The 17,139-nt window shown below is 55.2% G+C and overlaps 1 protein-coding gene across 2 annotated transcripts; it reads right to left on the reverse strand.

Annotated features, from left to right (window-relative positions):
- Positions 1 to 206: 206 nt before the first annotated feature.
- Positions 207 to 7,074, reverse strand: LOC110257075 (protein FAM240C). 2 transcript variants are annotated; one of them, XM_084998488.1, is made up of 4 exons: positions 6,953 to 7,032; positions 3,765 to 3,899; positions 2,522 to 2,709; positions 207 to 452 (listed from the first exon to the last, which is right to left on the reverse strand). In XM_084998488.1, exons 3-4 carry the CDS (start codon positions 2,665 to 2,667, stop codon positions 323 to 325), a joined length of 276 nt encoding a protein of 91 aa, XP_084854614.1. In that variant the 5' UTR covers positions 2,668 to 2,709; positions 3,765 to 3,899; positions 6,953 to 7,032; the 3' UTR covers positions 207 to 322. The 2 variants fall into 2 exon arrangements, with proteins under 2 accessions (XP_084854614.1, XP_084854613.1); XM_084998487.1 differs by lacking the exon at positions 3,765 to 3,899 and having other exon boundaries at positions 6,953 to 7,074.
- Positions 7,075 to 17,139: the final 10,065 nt, after the last annotated feature.

Raw genomic sequence — 17,139 nt, forward strand, 5'->3', positions numbered from 1 at the left:
GCACCACAGCCACAGCAACACCGGATTTGAGCCGCATCTGAGACCTAGCCCAAAGCTTGCAGCAATGCCAGATTCTTAACCCACTGAGTGAGGCCAGGGCTGGAGCCTGCATCCTCGAGGATACAATGTTGGGTCCTTAACCTGCTGAGCCACAATGGGAATTCTGTGTAAAATTTTCAGATACGAAGACAAACGAGCACAGGACATTTACTTTTCTTGGATTTTATTGGGTGTTCGCATCACGCTAGAGACACAAAACTGTGAAGGGGTCCGGCTGCTGGGAGGACCACTGCGGGGCCGTCAGAGGAGGCAGGTCCTGGCCTCAGGCTGCCAGCTGGTCCTGGGTGTGGCGGCCGGGGGTGCCGGGCAGGGGGGGCCGCGGGGCTGCCTCCCGGCTGCTCTGCAGCATCTGGTTCCTTCTTTCCAGCTTCCGAGCCCACTCACCGCGGAGCCTGGACCAGGCAACAGTGAGGGTGGGGGACAGCTGCCTGTCTGCGGGCAACTCAGCTTCCCCCTCCTCAGGCTGCCTGCCGGACATGTGGGGTCCCCAAGGGCCCTGTGACCTGGTGCTCATGCTTCAAGCCCCACTCGCCAAGGAGGGTCTGGCTCAGGCTCTTCCCAGAGATGGAAACAGGACTCAGGGCATGCCTAGTCCCAGCAGGAACCTGTGCTCCTCAGGTCTGGACACGGCCGGTGTGGGCTGGCCTCGCCGAGCGGCCCACACTCACCCCACTGGGTGCTCCCTCCCTCGGAAGGTGGCATCTTGTGATGACCACAGCTTGACTCATGCAGTGACCAAGGCAGGAATGGCCTGGCCCAGGGGCACAGGCTCCCTCAGAACCGGAAGCCACCGTGGGCCTGGCTGAATGTGTGGGTGGTTTGGAGGGGGGAGGGTGGGGTCCCTGTGCTAGGGGCCTGGATGGAGGGGACCTCCCATCAGTGGGTAGGGAGGCTGGGCAGCCCAACTCCAGGGCACCGGCCCTCTCCTGCCCCTTTCCCAGGCAGTGGATGGCTGTGGGGATGCGATCAGGAGCCGCTGCCCAGTGGGCAGGTAGATCCAAGGCGCCACAGCCAGCTCCCTCTCCCCAGAGAAGTGAGGATGTCACCCCCAGTCTGTGCCCCAGCAGCTCAGAACTTATGCCTAACCTGGCCAGTGTTGACCGCATTCTCATTGACCTGATGATGCCCACTCCTGGGACCTGCATCCATGGGCCAAGACTGAGAAGTTTCCAGGGCCCCTTGGCCACGCAGGGCAGATATGGGGCCACAGAGACCTAGGAGGGCCCAGGGCTGGGAGGAGTCATTCCTGGAAGAGTCTGTGCTGTACCCCTACCCCGAGAGGTCCTGGGGTGCAGCGTCTGGCTCTGCGGGGCTGTGCAGAGGAGGCACCAGGGCCTGTACTTGTGCCGAACAGGCAGGAGTCCGGGATGATGAGCAGGGTGGGGGCAGTGCAACAACCAGACCTCTGGCTGCTTGCAAGGTCAGTACCAAGCCTGGTCCCACCTCAGCCGCCAAGAATCCTTCCTAAGCCAGATCTCAGGGCAAGCAGCTGCTGGTGCTATTTGGGGACCAAGGCTGTGACCACTTTGGATGTTTCTGGCCGTTTGAGTCCTTGTCTAGGTGCAAATTATGTGCTAATATGCCCTCTTAGCTGCCCGTGAGCTGTGACTCCTGGGTCTGCTCAGAGTCACCCAGGAGACCCCCCTCAGCTCCCAGAGGCCCCTGGCATCCACCCAGTTAAGGAAAGGACATCAACTTTGAAGCTGCAAGAAAGCAAACGTGAGGGAAGGAGCAGGATGGACACATGGATTTATCCTGCATTCAGCGGGGGAGAATGTCAGAAAACCAGGCTGAGCCAGACAAGCCCTGGGCAACAACTTCCCATAAAGCCCTCAGAGGAGCAGAGATGAAGGGATGGGTGATAGAGAGATGGGGTGATGGAGGGATGGAGGGATGGGGTGATGGAGGGATGGGTGATGGAGGGATGGAGGGATGGGGTAATGGAGGCATGGGTGATAGAGGGATGGATGATGAAGGGATGGGTGATGGAGGGATAGGTAATGGAGAGACAGAGGGATGGGATGATGGAGGGATGGGATGATGGAGGAATGGGTGATGGAAGGATGGGTGATGGAGAGATGGAGGGATGGATGATGGAGGGATGGGTGATGGAAGGATGGGTGATGGAGAGATGGAGGGATGGATGATGAAGGGATGGGTGATGGAGAGATAGAGGGATGGGTGATGGAGGCATGGGGCAATGGCGGGTGCGATGATGGAGGGATGGGGTGAAGGAGGTGTGGGTGAAGTTGGGGTGGGTGAAGGAGTGAGGAGCAGAGGAATGGGGTGTTCCTCTCTCACCAGTGAGTCAACGATTCAGTTCAGAAGCTGAGATTAAGTGGTTGGTGTTCTGTGCTTTTACCCACTCCTCCCAAGACCCTGGTCCCGGGGGAGGAAGCCGGTGGGGGGTCTGTGGGCCCTGGCCAGGTGCCCCTCCGCTGGTTGCCCACACCAGGCTCACCTGTCCAGGGCACTCCTGCGGACCCTCCGGTCCTCATCCTGCAGTTGTTTCGTGTGAAGCTCGATTTTTTTCTCCCAAAATGTCTTCAGCACATTAGCATCGTAGGACACCCTTCTGGGGTTCTTCATGGTGGAGCTTTTACTCATCTTCTGGGTAAAGGAGACTAGACAGGCCCTCGGTCACTCGTGCTGTGTGGGTACAGGAGCACAGGAAACCCTCCGGTTACAGGGCGGTCGCCATGGTCCCCGTGTCCCCGTGTCCCCATGTCCCTGAGAGCCCCTTCTCGGGATGTGGGGCCGTCAGTGAGTGGCTCTCGGCCCTTGCTGCCTTCTGGAAGTTTCCTGACTAGAGGAAGTTGCAGCTGATGTAAATCCCATCGTGGCTTTCGGCCGTTTCCAGGCTGAAGTAACCATCAATCTCCTTGGCTTTTTGGCGTAGTTGGCCAGGATCGCAGCTGCGGTGTGTGTGGGGCTCCAGCCCTTCTTAGGGCCACTGTGCTGCTGCTGAGGGCAGAACTGTGTCCTTCAAATCCGTGTGTGGGACCTCAGAATGGGACTGTGTGTGAAGATGAGGCCTTTAAAGACATGATTGAGACTAAACACTGCCACTAGGGTGGGGCCCTGACCTCATAGGACTGGTGTCCTTGCAGGAAGACAGATCAGGACACACACACAAAAGGGACGCCCCTGTGAGGACACAGGGTGGAGATGGCTGTCTACACCAGGGGAGGCCTTGGGAGGAACCAGCTCTGCCCACACCTGGATCTTGGATTCCAGCCTCTGGGATGGAGCAAAGGCTGCTGTTGGAGCCTGTCATGGTGGCACCTCTGGCACCTTCATGTATTCACCACACTGCCAGCTTCTCTAAAGTGATGCTCTGGCATCTGTCCCGCGTACAGGACATGCCTTGTCCTGGGCACCGCCGTGACGTGCTGAGCTCCTGCCCTTGCTGCCTGCCTCCTCCTCAAACACACACCAACCAAACCAGAGCCCCAGCCATGCCCTCCATGGGGCCCCACTCTGGGCCACTGGCCACTTGCTGGCATCACCCAGGACTGGGCACCAGCACCACACTGGAGTCATTCAGAGCTGCCCATCCCCAGCTGACCCTGCCCCGTCTGTGCCCGTGCAGCCAAACCAGGGCCCCCTGCCTCCTGGCCACCCCCGCTACCCCCTCCTGTGGGGACCAGGAGTGGCAGGCTGTTCACTGGCGGGCTCGCCCTCATCTGTTGGCCTTACTGCACCTCACGTTTTCGATGCACACCCCATGTTTCAGAGCATGCAGGTGGGCCCGGGTCCAGGAGAAGCCTCGGCGGAGGTTCCAGGGCCCCCAGCGCACCCCCAAACCAGCTGAGGTCATTCGAAAGGGGCCGCGGTCACTGTGAGAAATTGAGGTCAAGGTCAGTTTCTGGGGATGGAATGAGATAGTGTTTTTCATCTAGAGTTTGCTGCTGTTAGAACGCAGGCTGTGGGGGATGAGGGACCTGCAGGCCCCTCTCCCTGGTGGTGGCTTCTCTGTCACCCCCTCCACACGGCTTCTCATCTGCATGGAGTAGGAAGCGGCCAGAGTCTTCATGGCTCAACTCTTAGGTCATGTTTGGGCTTTGACTGTCAAACCCCCAAATGAGTCACACTCAGCATTCAGGATTCACTCTTGAGCTGTGGTGCATGTTCTGGAGTGCGTGCTGTCCCAGGTCGGCCTGGCAGGAGAGCGGCCCGGAGCCAGGCCCCCCCGGGGCGGGACCCCTGACCCAGCTGCTCATGTTGCCTTTGGTAACCTGGTTGCTCGAGGGTCCAGAAGGAGAACCACAGCCCAGCCATGGAATCACATAACAGGTGCTTCTGCTAGAGCAGGACCAGGAAATGGGATTTTGCCTAGGAAACGCTGATGACAAGGCTGTGAACTGCATGCTCGACATTTGGGAAAGGTGCTGTCAAGGGACCAGCTGGGACATCCTGTCCATGCAGTGCCTGAGGTCTGTCCTCCCGCATTTGGGGAAGGAGCTTCGAGAACACTCAGGGTTGTGGTGGCTGAGGGCAGGGCCGTGCATGAGGGACTTGGGACACATGTGTGGAGACCAGCAGAGCCCCCGCTGGTGGCCTCGGGGTCAGGGGCTGACTTTTGGTGTGGTGCCCTAACAGCCTGTCATCCTCTCGTGCCAGAAGACTGACATGTGAAATAGGCACGTGTGTGGGCATGTGCCTGCGTGCCACACATGTGTGCCTCTGGGCACATGTGCTGGTGTGTGGGCATGAGTGCTGGGGGAACAATTTCTGTGTTCTGAGGACTGGTTTTCCTTCAGGACAGAGAGCTGGCCATGGGGACAGCTGCGCACAGCTGTGGCCAGAGCTGGGAATCTGGACGCAGGAGCACTGGATGAGGACAAGCCCAGGCACACACGGCATGACTGCAAAGCCAGGGGGTCAGCTTGGAGCCTGAGGGTCTTGGGTGGAGGTCAGGAGAGCCGCCCCAGGAGGTGGGGAGAATGGGTGGTGATGGTGCAGGAAACCGGGAGAGGAGCAGAAAAGTGACATGTCGCCGCCTCTGGGTCTAAAGCATCTCGGGAAGACCAGCTCTCCACACGCAGGTGCTGGACACTTATGAAAACTAAAGGAGAAACTCACAGTATCTGGGACCAGCAGGAGATCCCTTCAAAACAAGTTTAAATCTCTGAGGCTGCTGGCTTGTTGGGCCAGGGCTGCGTGTCTAAATGCCAAACACCACGCCTGTGCTGCTGGGATTCTGATGGTGGCATCAAGGGCAGGGGGTGAAGTTGGCAGAAGGGGCTGGGTGTGAGGGCTGCTCCGTCCGTGCCTTGGGGCACCCTGGCTCCACCCCCTGGCCGAGAGCCCGAGGGACAGCCTGCCTTGTGCCCATCTTTTGGGGGCTGTCACTTATTTCAGCCCTCACCCTGGCACATGAGGCTGGGCTGTCCTCCATGTTCTCACTGAGGCCTGGGACAGGCTGGATTTGGGAAGCAAGTGCAGCCCAGCCAGGGACAGGCTCTGCTTGGTGGCAGCGAGCCTGCAGAATGCCACGGGCGTCAGGGGATGACCCTCCTCACTCGGTGGCTCTGTAAGGCCATCCATCCCCCATCCTGGGAGGCAGCCCCTCCCCAGCTTCAGGACCATGAGCCCTATGCAGTGGTCAAGTTTGCACACTGAGGACTCCAGCCACTCCTGACTCTCTGACCGGGCGCCTCCTCCCGGTCCTGTGGGTCTGTGTGTTTCTCCAGTGGCATAGACGTGGTTACCCAGGCCCCCTGTGGCACCAGGGTACTCAGATATTTGCAGAACAAGTAGAGGATCCAAGGTGGTCGTTAACTCTAAAGCCAGCGGTGATGAGGGAGGGGCCAGCACAGTGGAGTCAGAGACCCTGGGCTCACTTCCCCCCACCGGCACTCAAACTGCTGCTATTTGCAGGGCAACCATCAATGAGCAAGATGGGAGACCAGCAGACAGGATTTTCCACAACTAAGGATGTGAAGAACCACAACGAGACGGTTTGGGGGGTGGGGGCCCGGGGCGGAGATGCGGTGCAGTCAGGACCCACATCCCGTGTCAGAGGATCAGAGACGGCCTCAAGGAGTGAGGGGCTGAGGCCCAGGTTGGGCTCCCCAGCCAGGGGTCTTGCACTGGGATGATGAGACCCCAGAACATCTGGCTTTGAAAACTGGGGGGCTTAGTTTCAGGACAGCCGGAGGGCTGCAGGGAAGAGAAACTCTACCCCTGCAGTCTGAGACTTGAGCCCTCGCTACCCCCCATACCTGCCCCTGCTTGGCAGCTGGGAAGGTTCTGGAAATGGCTCAGGCAGCTGGGAACAAGGACCGGGAGCATCTGGAAACGCTCTGCACAACGTCAAGTGGGTGCTGCCTCCGCCCTCGGGCCTTGGAGCCTGGACGATGTCGGCAGAGAATGTGGGCGCAGGTTCTGAGCAGGTGGAGGTGCCCTTGCTGGGGGCCGCCCAGTGTCAGCACCACCGGTGACCAAACCAAGTGAAAACCTGGGCCGAGGGGTGGGGGCCTGACCTGAGGGGGTGCGGGTGCCAGAGAAGCGAGGGGCTGGCGTCTGACTCACTCAGATGGAGTGAGAACCCGGTGTTTTAAGGTGAGGTGGGCTGCTCTTCCTCGGGGGCTTCTGAGAGAAGCAGGGTCTCAGGGCTTTACTCTCAAAGCCCAGCCCCTCGGTGCAGCCCTTCAACCCCCAGTGTAGTGGCATCTGACCGAGAGTCAGCCCAGGGGTCACGCTAGCTCAGGCTCCATCCTGGGCTCCCTGTGGGCTCACGCCCAGCTCTGTGGTCATGTCACTCAACCTGCATCCCGGGCTTTGTCACTGGAAACAGAGAAGCTCTTAACAAAGCAGAGCCCAGGACCGCCCTCACTCCTCATGTCCTCACAGACCCCCCACATTGGTCACATCCCCTGGGGCTTACTTGGCAGTCCTTGCTGGCCGGTCAGTGGGGCTCCTGGAGACGCCGTCCTCCCGTGTCCCCAGTGCATGCCTCAGTCACTTTTATACGGGCTTGGTGACGCGGTGCCTGGCATTTGTTCAGGGCCTGGGGAAAGACGAGCCGCCTTCTGTCTGGCTGTGGCCACTGGAGACAGAGCTGGCTCCGGCCCACAGGTACTGGTGGGCACACGTCCCTGGGCTCCTGGTCCAGGAGTTGGAGGCAGCCGGCAAGTCTCCTGTGCTGGGCAGCTCTTGGGAGGACTGTGTTACCAAGTCACCCTCTCTTGATGGAAGCTCGCAGGACACCTCGAAGGCTCAGGTTAAAAAACAGTGCGACAAGCCTCCCTTACCTTGGCGCACAGGCGCAGGCTTGGTGGGAGTTCGTGTCCATGATGCTCCCAGGAAGAGGCATTTTCTTATTTTTAGCACCTGGGGGCCTGGGGTACTGAGTGTGTTATTCGCATGATCGGCAGCCGGAGCTGAGGAAGGAACAAGGGCCTCGGTTGATGCTTTCCTTTCCTTTCTTCTCTCCTGGGGTGACGAGGGGCACAGGGGGACATTCTGAACCAACTCTCCTTGTGAGGATGCGGCAGTTGCGGTCTCAAGGTCGAGTGTCAGTGGAGGGCTGTACCTGGGCCACTGTTCCCTGGCCCCGGCTGCCCCAGGTCTCACCGGATGCACAGATCCACACACATGGGGGGGAGGGGGAGATGGGGCAGAAGTGGGGATGCAGGATGACACAGATGAACACATGGGTGGAGGTGGCTCACCTTGACTCTTGGGCTGAACTCTCTTTGCAGGTCCAGTATAGCAGGTGTGCTGAGATGTAAATGGTCTGACTCCTTTCATCAGGGGCCCCTCAGAGCATCTGTTAACCTCCTGGCAGAGCTTTGACTCGGTGGGCAGTGCTGCCCTAAGCTCACACAGTTTGTGGGGCTGCACGTTCATTTCTGGGACCACCTGAGCACCTAGGTCCCCTCATGCTCTGTCCACTCCTTGTGCACCTCAGCAAGGGGAGGTACTCACAGATTTGGGAAATGCAGCTGTTCTTATTCTAAATGCCCCCTTCCCTAGTCCTCTCTGCTCCTTCCTGGGCTCTGGTCACAAGGGGGTGGGGGAGGGGTGGTCTTTAGTTACTATCCTCGGGCCCCTGGACTCCTGCTCATTTCTTTTCCATTTCTCTCTCATCTCCAGGTTGGGTAAATTCTGCTGACTTGTCCTGCGGTTCACTGGTGCTTTCTTCTATCACCTCCAATCTGCTGTTTTGCCCATCCAGCACATTTTCATTTGAACTCTTTCTCTGCTCTAGCATCCATTTAATGACTGTCTACAGTTTTTATTGCTGCCGACATTTCCTTTTTTTCAGTCAATGTGAGTAGATTCCTTCGCACTTTACACAAGCATACTTTGAATGGTCCCTTAAAACCCATGACCAGGACTTCCCATTGTGGCTCAGTGGGTTAAGGACCTGACATAGTGTCCATGAGGATGTGGGTTAGATCCCTGGCCTTGGTCAGTGGCTTAAGGATCTGGTGTTGCTATGGCCATGGTATAGGTCACAGATGTGGTTCTGATTTGACCCCTAGCCTGGGAATGCCCCACATGAGGCAGGTGTGGCTCTAAAAAGGAAAAAAACCCCATGTGTCTGTTGTCTAATCACCTGGGTGACCTGGGGCTAGGGGTCTGCTCATGGCCTGTCTGTGAATGATGGGCAGTGGTCCCCTGCTCACAGCCTGTCCGTGGAGGATGGGCAGCGGTTCCCCATTCTTTGTGTGCCTGGCCCTTTGGGTGCATCCTGCACAGGTTTGGATGCTGCAGGTGGAGATCCTGCCTCCCCACTCAGGTCAGTCAGATAAGCTCTGGCTCTGTCCCCATCACCTCTGACTGGTTTTCTCATGGTCACTCTGAGTCCTGCACACAGTTGGCATTAGCTGTAGATTTGGGATGAGCATATTCTCTTTCTGGGAATCCCCCCTCAGTGTCCAACTGCTGTGGTCCCTCGACTGCCCTCCATGTCTCACACCTGTTGGATGTGGGTTTTCCTCTCCGAGTGGGGCCAACTTCCCCTAGGCAACCCGCCCTGGGGAAGAGGCCTGGCCTGTGTACCCCCCGTCTGCTTACCCTGCCTTCCAAGGCTTTCTGGTGGTCACTTGTCTGTCTGTCCAGAGGATGTAGGAGGTGGGGGTCTGATGAGCTTGAACTGAGCTGTGACAGGGAGCTGACCCAGGGGATCCCTCTGAATAAAGGGCCTGGCCCCCCTCTCACCGGGGTGATTGTGGGGGCTGCCCCTGGGAAGCAGCAGGTGTGGTTGATTAAGACTAGGGAAGAGTCCCTGGAACCAGATGGCCTGGGAAGATTCCTGGCCTCAGTCTTTCCACCTGTGTGATGGGGACAAAGGAACCTCAGGGAATGTGTGGGGAGCAAATGGAACAGGCCCTGCATGTGCTAGATTTTATTCTCATAAGAACGGTTGTTACTGTGGGAGGTTGCATGAAGGGTATGAGAACAGTGCTCTGAAAAAGATTCTGGGGTATGTGGCCCCTGTTTTTCTGTCTGAATCTGCATTTCTCAAATGTGTTTGATAATAGGCCCTTCCTCTATTTGAAAACCCTATGAACATCCAGAGGAATGTGCTTGGAAATGTTATTATGAATAATCTGAATATTACCGTTATCCTAAATAATCTGAATTTCATCCATGGATCAAGTCAGACTACCATTTTCTACAAACAGATCTACCGTTATTTTCACTCTGCCTTGATTTTTTCACCCATGAGTTTTTCATCCAGATGCATCATAAGCATTTCTCTCAGCCCCTCTTAAACGAAATTAGTTGCTGTAAGTAAACAAATCTACTTTCTAAGGGAAGAAATAGAACTATTGTTTATCCAGATTTGGGAGACATTAGGGAAAAAACAGCAAATCCAGATGACGTCACGCTGGTCTCAAGGCCGATTCAGGGGCCACTTCAGAGGCAGGAAAATGTTTACTCCTCTGCTGAAACCCCCATCTCCATGGAGACGCGCTCTTCCCAGTGTGGTGCCTGCTCGATGTTGTCTTTGCTCAGCCCCATGTGATGACTGGGAGGCAGGAAGCATTCTTTTCTCCTTTTGGCCATGCCTGTGGCAGGCAGAGGTTCCCTGGTGGGGGATTGCGCCTGTGCCACAGCAGTGGCAATGCTGGATCCTTAACCTGCTGAGACACCAGGGAACTCCATGAAGTGTTCCTTAAAGGGAAAAAAATCCCAAACTCAAAAACACTGAGCACAGAGGAAAAGACTCTAAAGTGGAACTATGTTAAAACCAAGACCAGGGAGTTCCTGTTCTGGCTCGGCAGATTACACACCTGACTGGCATCCATGAAGACATGGGTTTGATCCCTGGCCTGGCTCAGTGGGTCAAGGATCTGGTGTTGCTGTGAGCTGTGGTGTAGGTTGCAGACACAGCTCTGACCCTGAGTTGCTGTGGCTGTGGTGTTGGCCGGAAGCTGAGTTCTGATTGGACCCCTAGCCTGGGAACCTCCACATGCTGTGGGTGCGGCCCTAAAAAGAAAAACAGAAAGAGAGAAAGAATATTATCCAAAGTAAAGACCAAGACAAAGAGAGGCAGGCATAGGATGGGAGACTTTCGCAGCTCGTCAGCTGTAGAAAAAAGTGTGCAAGTCAGCCAGGGACTGGCCGAGGGCTCAGCCAAGGACAGGCACGAGATCATTGCAACATGTTGGAAGTGGTTGGTGGAAACAGGGCGAAGTGCTGGCCTCATGGAGGGCGGTGCCAGTTCGGCAGCACCAGGCATGTGCCAGCTGGCAGGGGGCTGTGGGCAGCCAGCCCTCGACCACTGCTGGTGGTCACAAAATTGGTGTCAGCACTTTGGTGTCTCTGATGTGTGAGACACTAAAATCTTATGTGTGCACAGCCTACGACCCAGCAATTCTAGTCCTAGGACGCGATGGACTGAGGGTGACCCAGGCATGCCCGGGAACGTGTCCACAACAGTCCTGGCAGCGTTCCATGAAACAGCCCCAGAGCCCAGACGTTCGTTGTGGCAGTGTGGACACACGAACTGTGTCGTGTTCACACAACTGATTGCCACACCGACGTGTTAACTGCCCAGCACCACACACAACCACGAACTTCACAAGGAACCTGGAACAGGTGCTTTAGCCCCGGTTACGTGAAGTCCAACAGCGGGGGAGGGGTTCAGGGGCAGAGGTCGTCGGGGTGGGGGAGTGAGTACAAGGGGGGGAATGGGGCGTCTGGGATGGAAAGTGCACACCGACGTGGCCCTCACTTCTGCGGGGCAGCCCCTGCTCTACCTACGTGACACTTCCATCAGCATCTGGAAAACTTCATTTTCTTTACCTTAAGTGGGGCCAGGTGACATTGCTGATTGCAGCCATTTCAACCTACAAACGTGGCCATTTCAAAACAGTGAACAGTTCCCTCACTTGCACCTTCCTGAACCACATCACTCAAAAAGCCGTATGCAGAGGTTTAATTTAAGAGGAAAACTCATTAATCAGAAATTGGTAAATCAGCAAAGGCTCTGTAAAAGCCAGCCTGCCTGCAGCCTTGTGGGCATCAGAAGCCGAGTTAATTTCTCAGGCACGACAGTTTTCCATCTGAAACCGGAGCTTCCCTCTGATGGGCGTTGTCTACCTGTCCGAGTGGCACAGGGGCTTTTCTCCTCTGCTGGATTTTTGAGGCCTGCTGTCCAGTGGTCAGCAAAAGGAGTACTGGTCACAAAAGGAGCAAGATTCCTGATCGACGCTGAGACACAGGGGATGCTGAAACTTCTGAGGCAAGAGCGGTCTGGCCCAGCGTGTGAGGTGTCCCTGGACACTTCGGTCCCTGGCAGGTTGAGACCTGCTCACTTGGGAGCTGATTCATCCCATGTCCCAGAGGGTCACTGATGGCCGCAAGTTTGAGGCTGAGCCTCCAGGAAGGCCTCAGTTTCGACATCGCCTGGTGCACAGAGATACCAGAGCCACTGGGGTGCAAAGGCCTCTTGCACAAAGGAAGACAGAATGTTTTGAGTGGTTCCTCTGTGTACAAACTTGAAGTGGAAAAATCCTACCCCTCCTAAAAAAAGTAGAATTAAAACCAACACCAAAACTTCACCTGCTACCTAAATTCTCTGGGTAATTGCTTTATTTCTCCTTTTTACCCAAGCTGGATTCCAAATATTTCATTGCAAGACGTGATTTTTTGAGGCTGCAATTGCTAATAAGACCCTTCTGCTCCAGGCCAGGATGAAAGGGGATTGGCGGTGGACGGGGACTTGGCCATGTCCTAAAACACCGTCTGTCCTAAGACTACGTCTCCACCTGAGTTTCTAACAAGACTCAGCACCAATCGCTAAGGCTGTGCTTCCTGCTGGGTCCTGATAGCCAGGTGGACATGTGGGTCCTGGGGGCTCAGAAGGTCCCACCCTGGTTGGGGGCTCCCCCACAGTGAGGTAGAAACATCCTCGCCTTTCTCCCCGTGAAGGGGGGCTCAGCTGTCCCTCCTACCCATGCCTGCCTGGCTCTGTGACCCTTTGGCTGGCCCTCTGCCCCTGCCCACGTGCTCACTGGCCTCTGACCCTTTGCACATACAGTCCCCCCTACCCCGGCCCAGTACCCTTCCCTCTCCTGCTTCCCGGCTGCCTGACCATCTCTGGGTCTCAGCTTGGACGCCAGGCCCTGGGGTCTTCTTGGCCTCAGAGGGGCCGAGTGTCCCCATCAGGCCGCCCTGCTCTGTCTTTTCAGGGTTCACGGTCAGTATTCTGGGCATGTGGCCTTCGCTGCTCTGAGGACATGTGCCTTGTTGTGTGACCTGTCCTTGGCCTCCTCCTACCCTGGCTCTCCCTCCACTGGGGAAAGGCTGCCCATGGTTTGGGCTGCTAGAGGCTCCGCTGATTCTTGTAGCAGGTTCTGTGGCTATTGTCTCCTGTCTCAGCTACTTTCTCCATGTTGTCTTCTATTTGTTCAGCATATGAAGTGCGGTTTCGTACCTGTCTGCCAGCTCTAGCGTCTGAGACACAGCACGGACCTGCTGGATATGCTCTGCCTTAGTGTTTGCAGGTCTGAAAACGTCTTCCCTTCTCCTCATTCTCCTTCCCCTTCTTCTTCTTTGCCCTTTAGGGCTGCACCCGCGGCATATGGAGGTTCCCAGGCTAGGCGTCAAATCGGAGCGGCAGCTGCCGGCCTACACCAGAGCCACAGCAACATGGGAGCTGAGCCATGTCTGCGACCTACAGCACAGCTCATGGCAACGTGGATCCTTAACCCACTGAGTGAGGCCAGGGGTCTGAACCTGAGTCCTGATGGATACTAATTAGGTTCTTAACCCGCTGAGCCACAGCAGAAACTCCTGAAGTCTTCTTTATTTAACCTTTATTTTTAAAAGCTGTTTTCACCTGGGTACAGAATTCTGGTTTGGCAGGTTATTCTTTCAATACTTTTTATTGAACCAAACTTGGGCTCATCAACCTGACACTTGGCAGGGAAAATCCATGGACCCCAGATTGTGGTGAAGGAAGGGCAGCGTTTCTTCGCAGGTCCAGCCAGGAGGATGGGTAGCTCGTGCTCAGGAGACCTGAACTCCCCATGGCTCCCGGGAGAGGGGGTTTAAAGGCAAGGCCAGGGAGGAGGTCACAGGGCACAGTTTTCCGACTGACTGGTGCTGGGTCAAGGGCGAGTGCTGCCCCGCCTCCGGCTCCAGCTGGCCTGGGGTCTAGGGCTATGGGCAGCGTGCAGTCAGCCTCTCCATCTGGTGGGGTCTCAGCATCTGCAAAACAGCTCAAGGACTTGACCCCCCGGGAAGGGACAAAGTGTCCTTGACTTTGTTTTAGGGATAAACTATTATTATTTTGTCTTCTTTGACCATTATCCTTTGTTTCTGCATTTTTCCCCTCACCTGATTAAATTTTCTTCTGGAACCTGGTGAAGGTCTAGGAAAATACAGCTTTTCTACACATAAGAGGCAGGGGAGGTGGGATTCTGCTCAGTTTCAGCTTCACAGAGGTCACGCTGCTCTTTTTTGCAGTTTCTGCCATCATTTCAGGATTTGCTTCTTGCCTGTGATGGGCCTTTTTTTCTCTGACTGCTTTGAAGATTTCCGTCTTTATTGCTGGTTCAATTTGATTTTGTTGTTGCTGTTTTGGGCTGTGCCCAAGGTGTGTGGGCGTTCCGGGGCCAGGGATGGAGCCCTGACCACAGCGGTGACAATGCAAAGTCCTTAACCTGCTGAGACACAAGGGAATGGCTTGATTTGGTTGTTCTCAAGCCCATGTTTCCTGTTCTTAGGATTCGCCAAGCTGCTTGTATCTGCGGTTTAGGTTTCACTGAGTTTGGAAAGTGCCGGCCATTGTGTCTTCAGCTGAGGAAACGGTCTGCTTTGGGAAATCAAAGCGAGACGCACTGGCTGTTTGGAGCTTTCCCACGGCTCACTGGTCCTCTTTTCGGTTTGTTTGCTTTGATTTTTATTTGCCTCCAATCTTGTTTTTCATGCATTTCACTCTGGAGTGGCTCTACTGCTATGTCTTCAAGTTTACTTATTTTTCCTGCAAAGTCCAACATGGCATCCCTCCCATGAAACATTAAGATGCTGTCAAAGCAAATAAACTCAAATCTGCTCCTAAGCACTAGCCATAGACAAGCAGCCCTTTGAAAGATCTGCCAAGAACAGCTTAGGTAATTTGAAATACAGCATTTAGAAACACGTCTCACGCACTACGTGACGACCGGAGATAGTTTTGTTAATGTCAGTTCCTTGCGATTCGACTTGTAGATTTAATATCACGCCAAGTAAAAGCCCAGCAAACTTTCTGTGGGGATTTACAAGCTGATTCTAAAATCCACATGGATTTGGAAAAATAACAACAATTTTAGAGGACTTATACTACCTGATTTCAAGACTTATTCTCGAGCTAGAGTGACCAAGACAGATTGGGGTTAGCCTGAAGGCAGACCGGTAAATCAGTGAGACATGTTAGTGTCTAGAACTAGACCTGCATGTACACGGTTGACTGATTTTCAGCAAAGACGCCAAGGCATTTCAACAGAGAATGTTGGTATTTTTTAAAAAAATGATGCTGGAACTGTTGGAAATCCCTACGCAAAAAAAAATTGAACCTCAGTCATGACTTTTAACCACTTGTAAAAATTTAGTCAAAATGGATTATGGACCTACATGTAAAACTATGAAAAAAATATCTGTAAGAAATCAGAAGAGAGGAGTTTCCATCCTGGCTCAGGGGAAATGAATCTGACTAGTATCCATGAGGTTGCAGGTTCAATCCTTGGCCTCGCTCAGTGGGTTAGGGATCCGGTATTGCCACGAGCTGTGGTGTAGTCTACAGATGTGGCTTGGATCCTGCACTGCTGTGGCTGTAGTGTAGGCCAGCAGCTGTAGCTCCAGTTAGAACCCTAGCCTAGGAACCTTCATATGCCATGGGTGCAGCCCTAAAAAGAACAACAACAACAAAAAGAAATCAGAGGAGAAAATCTTTGTGACTTTGCATTAGGCAGAAGTTTTCCTAGTTATGACTCCAAATGGCACAATTCATAAAAAAAAATAACCCTTGATAAACTAGGTTTCATCAATCCTGAGAAGTTCTGCTTTTTGAAAGATGCTGTTAAGAGAGTGAAAAGACAAACCACAGACGGCAGAGAATGTATATGCAAATCCCGTGTGTGATAAAGGACCTTCAACTGGAATATGCAAATAGGTCTCCATACTCGGTTGAACAGGCAGAAGATCTGACAGCCACGGAAGGAGGGTGAAAAGGCCCCCTTGCTCCCTGGGGATGAAATTAAAACAGCCTCGCGCCTCTTGCAGGCTGGAATCAGATCAGTGGGTCCTGCCGCGGGCTGGTGCGGCCATGGAGGAGAGCAAAGCTCCCGCTGCTGGTGGCAACGCCATGCTGGGTACGACTCGGAAGCCGTTGGGCAGTTTCTTAAAAACTCACATAGAGACCTGCCCTGTGATCTGGCTATTTCACATCTAGGTGTTCACCTAGGAGACTGAGGCCAGTCCTGGCCGTGACCCGCTCACAAGTGTCCCAGCAGCTTATTTGCAGGTGGTAGGGATATGCGGATGGGAACCCCCAAGGCAGCCACAGCCCCACTGGCGGCTGGGTCTCTGCTTACTGGAGGCTCTAGGGAGTGAGCTGGCTTGCGGGCGGAGGGCACACCCAGGGCTGCTTGAGGACAGCGGGGAGGGGCTGTGAAGAGGGCCCGGGACACTGCTGGGGGAGATGGGGTGTCCAGTACCCTGGTTCATGGTGCCCCGAAACACCAGCAAGACAGCGATACAGACGCAGAGAGACAGAGAGACACACACAGACACAGAGAGACAGAGAGACAGAGACACACACATATGAAACACACAGACACATAGATACACACAGACACAGGGACACACACACACACAAAGAGAGAGAGACACAGAGACACAGACACAGACACAGACGACACACACACACACACAGACACACACACACACACACACACAGAGGCAGGGGCTTGGTCAGAGGAGGGGGCAGAGCCCAGGGTGCAGCCACCCAGGGCCACCTGGCACCACTGCTCTGTCCCAGAGACCAGAGTCCAGGCTGAGCCAGAGTGCACTGTGGACGGTGCCGCCTCTGCTCCCCAACCCTATAAACAGGTGGGTCTGTTCCAAGTAAGTGCCTGGCCAACGCTCGTTAGGTTCTGGGGGGACTGGCTGGTGGCAAATGATGGGGGCAAGTGCCTTCCTGCCCTGTCATCTGTGACGAGGGAGCGGCGTCTTCGCTGCGAACTTGCATTTGATTCACCACCTCTGCCAGCCAGTGTGTCGCTGGCTCATGGTCACTGTCAGCGGTGGTGACGCAGGCTCCCCAGGAGCAGCTGGGCAGCTGCAGAGGGACGGCCCCCATGCTCTCCCTGCAGCTTTGTCTCCTTGGTCCTCACTGCGTCTTGGTGACAAACGTCAGGTTTAGGGGAAGAACCAGCCGACTTCCGAGGCACCTGCCGCCTCCCTGGTGGCATTGTGCTCTCGCCGCCGGCACTGGCGCCTGAAGGCTTCTGGCTCCTTCTGGCTTCGGATCCTGCAGGGGCTGTTGGGGTGAGGGTTAGGGTTCAGGTTTATATGACCCAGAGTGAAGGCTCCTCTGAGAGGAGGCGCGTTGGATAATCCGGACATCCCCCT

This window comes from Sus scrofa, chromosome 15, assembly GCF_054392235.1.
Source record: "Sus scrofa isolate SSC_HxYL_T2T_F1_AM1 chromosome 15, Sscrofa_HxYL_maternal_Yorkshire_Landrace_v2.0, whole genome shotgun sequence".
NCBI classification, from domain to species: domain Eukaryota; kingdom Metazoa; phylum Chordata; class Mammalia; order Artiodactyla; family Suidae; genus Sus; species Sus scrofa.